Source organism: Cottoperca gobio, chromosome 15 (genome assembly GCF_900634415.1).
Source record: "Cottoperca gobio chromosome 15, fCotGob3.1, whole genome shotgun sequence".
Taxonomy (NCBI): domain Eukaryota; kingdom Metazoa; phylum Chordata; class Actinopteri; order Perciformes; family Bovichtidae; genus Cottoperca; species Cottoperca gobio.
In genome coordinates, this window is record NC_041369.1 from 3,120,420 (window position 1) to 3,132,417 (window position 11,998).

Sequence of the window (11,998 nt, forward strand, 5' to 3'; positions counted from 1 at the left end):
TCAAGAATCTTCATTTCAGTATTATAGACTTCACTGGTCATTTGTTTAAGGACTTGATTAAAACTTTCCACTACAATTCTTCTTCTGCCTATTTCATATACTCCGACAATAGGAGTTAGAACTCTCATTTAATTCTTACTTGCTCACATGTGCTGTATGTAAAGGGAGTGTCCGGATATTCATAATTTCATCAATGCGGTTAACATTAATTAAAGTTCTTGAACCTTCTAGAGGTACAACTGAAAGGAAGAAACCCAAGAAAAGCGACAGAGAGTGAAATGACACAAATAACAATACTGAAATGACAATATGTAAAATTATAGATAGTTTAAACAAAATATTGAGGATTTAGTTTGAGCAAGTCTGGTTATTTACAAATATGAATTATTATTAATATTAAAACTATACATATTCTTAAAATCATAAATAGGGGTTGATAATAACTGACACTACAATAAAGTGGGTGCATTAGCTCCAAAATACATTAGAATGGACAGAAGCAATCAAATTAAATGAATAATGATCAAAAATCATTATTAATTATATTTAATAAAATTAGAAATTATATCAATTAGTATGACTTAATTTACAACTCTAGGGGCACTGAAATGATAACCAGTTACTGTTGTATAGAAAATCTGATTAATAATTAAAATAATAAATTTAAACTATGAACAAAATGACCATATCAATAGCTAGTAAAGGTTGAAGGATTTATGAATTATTTGATAGTAGAGGTTAACAAGACTCATTCTTGTACAACATTAAACAAACCAGCATGTATATTCCAAAAAGCATTTATTAATAAGGGAATATGTATACACATGTGAGTGTGTATGTGCAAAAAATCAGGTTGCAGGAAGTTGTGACACATTGGATTGTGGGAAATTGAGTCCAAAAGCTCAATCACCCCACTGTGGGGTCCGAACAAAAATATATGAAGAACAAATCAGCAACTCCCAGGCAGACCTGAGCCATAAGACTCCACCATGGAGACCTGGGAAGAGATCAGACTACACACACATACACGCACACACACACACACACACACACACACACACACACACACACACACACACACACACACACACACACACACACACACACACACACACACACAGGCACATGATTGACACAAGAGGAGACAGACCAGAGATGAGGCTGAGTTTCCTGGAGGGCAAATATCCAGATCAGACAGCATCAAATGTGATGTATGTGCGTGCTAGTTGAAGATGTATGAAAGCTTAACATACAAGACGTTGGCTATTGAGCCATAGACTAACAACTTGTCATTTCAAATGTCTTGTATGCAGATAAAATCCATGACATCCAAGACATGTGGATGGACAAAATTAAAATGGGGTCGAAGTGAACTGTGTGAAGCAAAAATCGCGGCTCTGTGATATCCAGCATAGTTTATACTGTTGCTCCCAAAACTTAAATGCGTAGTTGCACAGCCGCCCATATGTATATGCTATGTAAACATAGCCACCCACCTGGTGACTATATAGTCTAATTGTATTCTCTGTTCTTTGAACTTCATTGTGGACTATTTGAACTTCACACTAGACCGTTTGACACTCTGTTTTGTTGTTCCATTCTTGCATGAATAAAGAGCTCACTTCTTTAACCAAGTATCTTTATTTCAGTATAATAGATTCACTTCTCACCACCCTTTAGTTTAGTTTGTAATGGCAGAACTCCACAACAAACTTGGTGTCACGAACAGGATCCAGTGAGAGATCGTCTGTCTTACACCTCTACCTCGTCAAAAGAAATAAGAGAGAGAGGACCGTTCTATCAAATTTCCCGACCGTCTTCACTTGGATCCTGAAGAACCTGTTGTGTTCCTACCTCAAAATTTAATCGGGTGAGAAGCTGAAATATTGATACTCGATATATAAATAATAACGGGTTTAACATTGAATGTGTAAAGGTAACTAGGATACATTTCAAAGTGTGTATTTTTGAAAAACCTGAGATCAAATAGACTGTTTTACCACGTTTTATTTGTGTCCAACTGAAATATTCTTGACATTGGAAAAATAACGTCCATGTTATTTGTTTGTTTGATTAGTTGTCATTGCAAAACATATAAGCTAACATGATTACTGATGCACTGTGTGGTAAGCTGTGCACAACACACTCAGGAAGCCTCCACCTCAGTGTACTGATTGCCTGAATTGATTTCAGGTGTGGACCCTCGCAGGCAGCAGGGCTGGTGGTAGTCTGCTGCTGGAGGGAGAAAGCAGCTTTCTTCTTACACCAGCAGCAGCAGCAGCAGTGCACACAACTTGTTTCTCCCAATGTCGAAGGCACTCTGAACACACTGGCTTGGAAATGGCTGGCAGGTAAGATTTCATCACATCAGCGTCACATGTCACTTTGCTAAGAGCTTTGGTCAACTGTATGCAGGGGCTTTATGGATCTTAAACTCTGTTAAATTAAGAACTTCTTGTCTTGTTGATACTGAGTTCTTAATTTAGATAAAGTATTATTTACCCAGATTTACCCACCAAGTGGCATTTATGTGGACATAGTTGTTTTGTAGTTGTTTCTTGATATTGATACATTCTAAATTATTTGGCAGAGCTGCTGATATCAGAAACTCTTGGGCCAAAGTGTTACGGTTCATTCAGAGCCTGAATCGTAAGAAGCCTCTGGAGCCAGAAGGTGAAGAGTCCAACTTCTGCCGATGCCTGACTATCTTGGACCTGGTGGGTCTGGGTGTTGGTAGCACACTTGGAGCTGGTGTGTACGTGCTGTCGGGGGAGGTGGCCAGGGAAGTGGCTGGACCCAGCATCATCATCTCCTTCCTGGTTGCAGCGCTGGCTTCGGTCTTTGCGGGGTTGTGTTACGCAGAGTTTGGAGCCCGGGTACCCAAGACGGGCTCAGCTTACCTTTATAGCTACGTGACTGTAGGAGAGGTGTGGGCATTTGTGACTGGCTGGAACCTTCTGCTGTCCTACGTCATTGGTAAATTGAACACACAATAAAGTAGCATGTGCCCTCCAGGAAAAAAAGTCCAAAATGAAGATGTTGCCAATATATATTGTGGCTTTAGTCTGTTAAGAAATTGCCCAGCCTTTCCCTTACATTTTAGAACCGTAACTATGTATTTTACTAAAGTATATGATTATGAAAAAATATATGTATACTTATTAATAATTTCTTATTATATTTATTCATTTTCAATCTTTTGTAGTGGTGGTGGCTGAAAGGATTATTTATTTAATTTTCTTAACTGAGAACTCGTATTACTTTTTTTTTTTGCTCATCTCTAGTAAAAGCTGCAAAAATCAACAGTCTTATATAATAAAATGAATCTAATGATTCCATGTAATGTTAAAATAAATCATTTGTAGTGGCCAGCTCGCACTACGGAGCGTGTTGGTGGCCTTCAGCTCATTGCTTTGTTTTCTTACTGCCCACAACTTCTCAGCTCAGCAGATATGGAACTAGATATTTTTACTCAGGAGTTGATGAGACACAAACAGGACAGCTGCAAGGAGAGTCACTACTGGACTCACATTTGTCAGGTGGCCAGAAACATTACTCTAAATGATTAAAAATGCCTGCTGGAAGTCTATATAGGAATTGTTTGCAAACGAGTACACAATATAGATTTAGTGAAGCGATATCATGCTGTATTTGTTTCACTGTTCTCAACTGGCCAAACAATCAAATAATGTCCATATTAACATCATCAGGCTCACATCTTCCATTTATGCCAGTGTCATGTCCTGTTTCTTGTTCTTCACAGGAACCTCTAGTGTAGCCAAAGCCTGGACTGGGACCTTTGATGGCTTGATAGACAACGTTATTGCTGATACTCTGGGAAAGCATACACCAATGGACTCTCTTGGTTTAGCTCCATACCCAGACTTCTTTGCTGCTGGGCTCATTATGCTGCTCGCTGGTAATATCTGTCATTTAATGTGACGGTTAAGGATAAAACGGGAAGAATATTCTGCAAACTAAAATTCAGTCACAATTTTACACCTTTTCTCCTTTTGTAATTTCAGGGATTCTTGCGTATGGTGTGAAGGAGTCAGTGGTCCTGAACATCGTTTTTACTGCAGTGAATGTAACTATATTGATTTTTATCATCATCTCTGGCTTTATAAAAGGAGACATCAACAACTGGCGCATTAGTCAGGAGACCATCCTGAATGCAACTCGACACATGGAGTAAGATTTCTCCTTTTACACTTATTTGGGATTCAAATGATAATTATGTTATGTAATTAAAGGATCAGTTGCACCTAAATTGCATTAAAAGCATAGAATTTTTGAAATGTCATTTTTGAATGCTTTGAGGGCAGGCCAGATGATGGGAATTCTGAAAAGGGGGCCTGTTTGAGGGGTACAAACATCAGTGTCAAAATAATGATGTATAATGATTGACCCATCACTTTATGTTCTAATTGCTTGATCATGTTTTTCAGCTGATGCCTGGGGAACGTATTACAATGTACTCTCTAAATAAAAGCAATTGATACAATTTTTATTTTATTTTTTTTCTACAGGAACCTTGCAGTGACACAAAATGAAACTGTTGACTTTGGTAATGGTGGCTTCTTCTCCTTTGGCTTTGACGGCACAGTTACAGGAGTAGCAACCTGTTTTTATGCTTTTGTTGGATTTGACTGCATTGCCACAGCAGGTACTGTTGAGTAAAGCAAGTGTGTATTGGGATGAATATGTACTTTAAATTCTTTGTAAACACTAAACCCAAACATTGTTAGTACCAAAGACTTTCAGATATATTGCTAAATATTTGATGTCTGCAGTGATATTGCCCCAGATGGGTTGCAATAATTAAGCTAATGGATATGCTCTTTCAGGGGAGGAGGTGCAGAACCCACAGAAAGCTATACCTCTTGGGATCATGGCTTCCTTGCTCATCTGCTTCTTGGCCTACTTTGGCGTGTCGGCTGCAGTGACTCTTATGATGCCATATTATCTGCTCGACAGCCACAGCCCTCTACCTGTGGCCTTTAAACATGTTGGCTGGGAGCCTGCAAAGTACGTTGTGGCTGTGGGATCCCTCTGTGCACTATCAACAAGGTACTGGTCCTTAGTCTTATACATGAGGTTTTCAGGAGAAGGAAAGTTAACCACTCAGCCTTGGGTGAGGGGGCACAGAAAGTAAATCTTTATTTTTCTTTCTGTGTAATGTTGTGAAAGGCTGCCAGTTTAGTGTCTTCAGTTGACTTTTTGTTCTCTTAATTATATATCCTAAAAGGGTAAAATTACCTCTCCACTGTTGAGATGAAGAATAACCATTTGCATGTTAAAATAATTACTTTTATTGAAATGCTCCATAAGTCAGATGATTAGCATAACATGGTTTAAGTTTGATAAAGCTAACTATGCTCACAGTGCACCTGAATGATCGTGCTATGTCCATTTTTGCCCTTGCAGCAGGCTGTTCACATAAAACTGACAAATGTGGAATACTACGTCATTTAAAACCAAAATCGGCAGTGATACGAGGCAATTTCTAACAAATATAGTTGAAGGATTTTGAAATTTGATCATGAGCAGGGGGGGATGAGCTCGGGGGAATTGAAACTCCTGCAGGGCATGAGGGGCGGAAAGTAGAAAGTGTAGGCAAGCATGGGATGCATATTTTCTCATTTATCAGAATAGGATCATTTCCATAATATGTAATTTATGTTGTTTATAGAAGATTAGTTGTTCCTTGTCAGATTCGCTCCCAGCATGCAGAGATAATGGACCAGATGCCAAAACTATAGCTGAAGATCGCAAGCTTGCTGCAGCGTCCTGCATGAACCACCCAATTGGTTTACAAGGGCGCTGAAAAGATGCAGGCAGCGATCCCCAGAAAATTGCAACTCTTCTGTGTCCAGTGTGCACCCAGCAGTAGTATGACATTTTGGTTTGGCAGTGCCTAAAGGCAATAAGAATGAATGACTTGAAATGTGCACTTTGTTTTTTACACTTCAGGATGTCTTACCGACATCTGCCTCCTCAGTTTGTATAAGCACGTCAACACTGCACTGAATCAAAGGCCAGTCGAGCCTCGCTGAGCTGGAACACTAAGTCACAGTAATGGCCAACTACTGCTGACTTATGTTTACTAATTGTATATTCAAAAACTACAATGGAGTCACGATGAAATCGACTGAGCCAATCAGAGTTCAAACTAAATGAATAATAGTTCAACCCAAACAATCTATATCACATCGTATTGCTCAATACAGCCATAAATCCTGTATGCTAATATAATGACCCAGTGTTTAGGATGGAGACACAGGGTAACAGACTGGCAGGAATGGACGGTCCTGATGGAGTTATAAGTGGAGCGAGGAAAAAAAAAATAGTATTTTTATGTTGCATTACATTGGTTTGGCTAATAGTTGACTTAATATTCTATTGTTTCTGTATGTTGCACTTTTGTTTGGCTTATTTGAAGCTATTGTTCTGCACTTAAATTATTGTACCTGTTTGAAGATAATGTACTTGTTAGATTCTTGCTGTTCGGAGTTGTATCCTCATGATTTGCACTTATTGTAAGTCGTTTTGGACAAAAGTGTCAGCTAAATGAACTGTAATGTCACGAGAATTCAAGCTGGGTTTAGAAGTTCACCTAAACATGTTTAGAAAAAATAATCAAAACTACATGTTTATGTGCAAATAAGGATGGCGATTCCGTGGCTATTTTACAAAATAATGCAAAATAATAATAATATTATTTAGGGATCCTACATATTTTATAAGTATTTTAACTCTCAAAAATAAAATGGCATAAACAGCAATTTATTATATATTTTAATGCTACTAAAGACATCTGGAGGGCCAAATCGGAGCTTATGGCGGGCCCCACTTTGGCAGCCCTGAGTAAGAGACTGCAGCAGGGGGTGTTTTGCTGGCTCTCTGTATATACACTTATCTCGTACACACACGTTAATCAAACATCTAAAAATCCAGGAACGATTTAAAATGAGATAACAAATTATATCGGTCTAACCTGGTTGGTGTTGGCAAGCGCTCACTTCACTCTACTCAAGTGGTGTTGTTGTTTCTCCACAGTCTCCTGGGAGTGATGTTTCCCATGCCGCGAGTGCTCTTTGCCATGGCGAGAGACGGCCTGCTCTTCAAGCCTCTTCGATACATGAGCTCCAGGAAAAGTCCTATCGTTGCCACAATGTCTTCAGGAGCTGTGGCCGGTATTCCAGTTGTAATTATACCTGGCACTGTATGCAATAGGGTCACTAATGGGAATTGGGATAACCCTCCTGGCTTGAAATTACGTGTGTGTGAGAGCATTAACCCAATGCTCCATGGAATTTTATTCATATGGGAAAATTCTGCACCTGGTTCCTCCAATGTGCAGTGCCAATGAAGGAAGTAGTGTGACGTAGTAAGGGTGTGGAAGTCAGGGTGGTGGATGGACATGCAGCACATGTGAAATTAATGCAGGGAACATGCATTCCCATTTCAGACCTGCAATGTGTTACAATCTTCACCTAATCTTAAATGTTTGAATAAGTAAGTGACAGCATTTCTCCAGATCAGAACGTCACAAAGGGTTTCACATAAGAAATGAGCCAATTGACGTACAGTAAAAACAGACTTGGGGGGGGGGGGGGGGGAAATTAAAACACTTCAAAATAAAAGTACATTGACAAACAAAATGAAAATTATGCAGAGACTAGTCTTAACAGGTGGTTATTGAATTCAAAGGGAAAGCATAGTGTCCTTTCTTGTTAAGCCTGGATCGAGGAACAACACTGATCAGACCTTAGACCTGCTGGTGATATTGAGCTGCAGTAGATCTCTAATGTAGGCAGGCGGCTGACCCCGCAGAGCTCTGTAATCACAAGAACCTTGCATTGGAATCTGAATTTTGGGGAGCCAGTGAAGGGAAATCAAAACAGGTTTCACCCACAGACTCTTGTTTGGTCAGTAACATATTTGGATCTCTTTGCAGCTGTCATGGTCCTGTTGTTTAACTTGAAGGCACTGGTTGACATGAGTTCTATTGGGACCATCTTTGCCTACACTCTTGTCGCAGTGTGTATTCTCATATTAAGGTATGTCTGTTTGAGTAACTAGATGTAAACGTAATCTGTCCAGTAAAATGCCACAATTTTAATTAAGAGAATTTTCAACTGAAATAACGTTTGACCAACTTGAGTCATGTAAAACCTTTTACCTTTAGTGAGTATAAACTTATTGCTTAGTTTTCCCCCCTCCCAGGTATCAGGAAGACCCTGGGTTTGGCTATAGACTGGAAGCATTTACTTTAATGGGGCTGTTAATTCCTCCGTCTCGACCCACCAACCGCACCTCTAAAAATGTCAACATGGTCACCATCATTATTTGTGAGTAATCCATCATTGTTCTCTTCAACAGACACTTATAGTATGAAGAGTTTTCTACACCCACACAAATTGCAAACTATTACTTTTTTATTACACTTTAGTTTACCAACAGTGCCACTTTCCAGAGTTAGTGAAACAGAAATTCCTAAACATTTTACCCATTAGAAATGTGGGTGCTGAACAAAATTCCAAATGTTAAAATATTTGTTTGACAGCTCTCATTCCTCTCTAGTGTTCCTGGTGATCGTTTTAAGCGTGCTGTTGTCCAAGGCTGTGCATTCCCTCCGCAGACGAGAGTTGTGGAGTGTGCTGCTCGTTTCTGTCCTCGTACTGATACTGGTCCTTGCTGTTGTTATCATCTGGAGACAGCCACAGAGCACAACTAAAGCTGCTTTCATGGTAAACTGGAGGGGTGAAGGCGGTAGGAAGGATTTCATGCATCCTGAGGATTTGCACCTTTACTGTTCCGATGGGGATATCTTGTTAGGTGGGTCAGTAAGTGGACCTTACTGAAGAGTAGTTGTAGGTCACAGAAAGTTCATTGCAAAGATCATGTTCCCATTAAAATAAGGCCAACCCAGGCTAAATGAACGATGTTTGTAAGAACTACCCTTTTTTTTTTTTGATATTTAGAATTGTGCTACGTAATTGTATATAGAAAGTTATATTGATAATTAGTGAGCAATGGGGTGCTGGTAAGCAGATTTAGTTACCTTTGGGCAGAGTTGAGCTACTTGTTTCCACCTTTTTTCCGGACTTTGTACTTTGCTAAACTAACCTGCTGCAAGCTATGGATGCAAAGAGCTCACAGATATGAGTGGCGTCAATCCCCTTATCTAACACCAGACAATCAAGCATCATTTAAAACTATTTCTTGAACATACTGAACCAGTCATGAGTTCATATCTTTTATAGGTTCCCTGTCTACCTGTAATTCCAGTTTTAAGTGTCTTCATCAATACCTACTTAATGGTTCAGCTGGGAGGAGAAACTTGGATCAGCTATGCAGTCTGGATGGCAGTAGGTAAGGACATGCTGGTTTCAAGTGCCCTAAATAACCAGCTTGATGTGTAATGCTTTTATTCTTTCAAGTTTGTGCATCAATACCAGGTGGTCGAGGGATCTAGATACACAAAGTTGGAATTTTAAATCGAGACTAAAAAGCCTCAACTCTTTCCTCAGGCCTGATCATTTACTTTGGCTACGGGGTTCATCATAGTGTCCAAAAACAACGGCTCCAGGAGGCTCGCACCCAAATAAATATAAATATTGTTCGTGTCAACGGTGTTGCTGCTTGATGTGTATTGAATTGTGTGATGTGTTGCTCTCCAATAAGATGTCCACAGAATATTAAGCTCATCAAGGAATTAATGTTTAGTATGTTATTCAGGTTTCTGCCAGAGTTGGCTTGACCTTCCTTTTTGCTGCATTTAATTTATTAATTTAATGCAAACTATTGCTTTGTTAAAAGTATTCTAATAGTATTATAACCTGTTGGTGTCATATTATCCATTATGGCTCATCAATCAATTCAATTATTTAATTTCTGTCTGGAAATTAATTAATTTTATTTTAAATATTGATCTATATTGTAAAGTAATCGTAAATTTGTAAGAATAAATAATAATACATTTGTACAAAGTTGTCTAAAGTGTCTGGTTTTTGTTTTTGTTTTTATCCCACAGGTGTAAACACACTTTAGCAGCAGTGCCAGTTCAAAATGCTTGTGGTATTTCTGCTTGCAGCTTTCTCAAAAACCACTCTTAAATACCTCTTCACCCTCTTGCCTGCGCTTGGACTGTGATTAACAGCAAAGATATATCAAAACATCCTTTTACAAACTTACACAACTAATGCGGTAAAATCCAAGTTTTGTGATTCTACTGCTGCAATTCTGTGGCAGTCCAGACGAGTAGTGCTTGCTTATGCTAACGTGTATGTGGTGCAAGTTGTTCCTTTATAAAGCCCCATGCTCTCAAGTCCATTGATAAAATACAAGACTAAGCATGTTACCACAGCTCATTAACAGCAACCTCTGTGAAGGATTTATTCACTCGCATTACTAAATTATAATTGATGCCTCTATTGAAACAGACCGGAGGACAGCGCTTTTTTATAAAGTATAGTCTGCCTACTGACCGTCTCACGGCTGCCTATAGTAGCCAGAAAACTTACCAGATGTTCATGGAAGTTACGATGTCGTAACTTTACGTGAAACGGGTAAACAATTGCAATTTCTTGTCTGAAATGTACAAAACACAACTTTACTAATAAATCTTTCAAACCATCTTGAAATTGTATTGCATGTTTATACATGTCTGCGTAAAGACAATATCTAATAACATTCATAATAAAAGATGTGGTTGAATTGATTGAGAGAGCAATGATATCAAATTAAACAAATATATGAATTATGTACATGCATGTGGGTGATTGTATTTTTAACACGTCATGTGCAGGTCTACTGGTACTACAACTGTAATGTACAGCTGATGTACAGTCTGTATACTTACTGGTGTACATACAGCTTCCTCCCCAGTGTGGATGTTCAATAGATGGTCGCTGATCATACAGGTATCCTCAGTTCTGTCAGTGGCTTCATTCACCAATGTTTCAATACCTCTGTAATAATAGGGTGATAGTCAAAAGTTAAATAGACTCACGCTTTTACTCAAACTACAGAATAAAATGGGGAAGCCTGTTATAAACATTGAATCTATACTTAATTAAGTTAATGAAGTGTAATTAGCTAAAGTTATTAATACTACACACAATAACACACAGATATTGGCTAGGGCCTGGTGTAAACTCGTTACATACAGTAGGCCTAGACCGATTATGGCCTTATGCTTGTAACAATAAATAATTTAAACAAGTAGCACGGCTTACTTGCTCTCTCCCTTTTGGCGAATGCATTTCGTTGTCTCTTTGGTGGAGGACTCTGCACCGGCAGACGTGTTTGAGTCGGGCTGCTGGCTTGTGCTGGCTGGGGTCTCGCCAGTATTGTAGGCACAGCATCTGCGTTCCGTTTTAAATTCTTTTTGGATCTCATTTCCTTGGCGAGCATAGTTTGTTCAAAACACGATCTCTCAAAGTGCTGCTCACAAATCGTTGGTTTCATCGACACACTTGTCTTGTCCATAAACGCAACATTTTATCATCTTTTGGCCACAGAAAGCTAGATTTGGAGACGGCCCCACATCCTCATACAATTATCCTTGACGATCGATTGTTGTCCATCCTTTCTCGTAATAATTGACATCAGTCTTTGCTGGACGCTGTGTTCTACTTGTGATGTCATCGCCCGAACATTGCCGAAGTGGATGCTCTCGGCGCAGCGATCGATTGTTGTTAGTGTAAGTCATTTTTATGCTGTTATGATCGTGATTTATTATGAATACATCAATATTAAAACATTTACAATAGATATGCAACCTCTATCATATACCAAGTCCAATAACACTGACGAAATATCATTTTGTAGGCCCTTTAATAATTACATTTACAAAATTAGCATTTCTTTCCACAAACAATGTCCCAGTGGACCACAAATTAAATGATTTTCCTTTATTTTATCTATTTTATTTAGGCAGAGAAATAAATCTTTGGGACATATCTCAAATCAGTCAAAGTAGAGCCAAAAT

General features: G+C 38.8%; 1 protein-coding gene across 6 annotated transcripts; it reads left to right on the forward strand.

Annotated features, from left to right (window-relative positions):
* Positions 1 to 2,149: 2,149 nt before the first annotated feature.
* Positions 2,150 to 9,998, forward strand: LOC115020486 (cationic amino acid transporter 2-like). Of its 6 annotated transcripts, none has more exons than XM_029450557.1 (12): positions 2,150 to 2,351; positions 2,591 to 2,976; positions 3,764 to 3,919; positions 4,026 to 4,191; positions 4,530 to 4,666; positions 4,848 to 5,070; positions 7,060 to 7,196; positions 7,961 to 8,063; positions 8,230 to 8,354; positions 8,587 to 8,841; positions 9,270 to 9,378; positions 9,537 to 9,998. In XM_029450557.1, the coding sequence occupies exons 1-12, from the start codon at positions 2,341 to 2,343 to the stop codon at positions 9,571 to 9,573; spliced, it is 1,845 nt and encodes a 614-aa protein (XP_029306417.1). In that variant the 5' UTR covers positions 2,150 to 2,340; the 3' UTR covers positions 9,574 to 9,998. The 6 variants fall into 6 exon arrangements, 5 of the variants coding, with proteins under 5 accessions (XP_029306417.1, XP_029306415.1, XP_029306419.1 ...); XM_029450555.1 differs by having other exon boundaries at positions 2,151 to 2,351; positions 9,295 to 9,378; XM_029450559.1 differs by having other exon boundaries at positions 2,152 to 2,351; positions 8,587 to 8,775; positions 9,295 to 9,378.
* Positions 9,999 to 11,998: the final 2,000 nt, after the last annotated feature.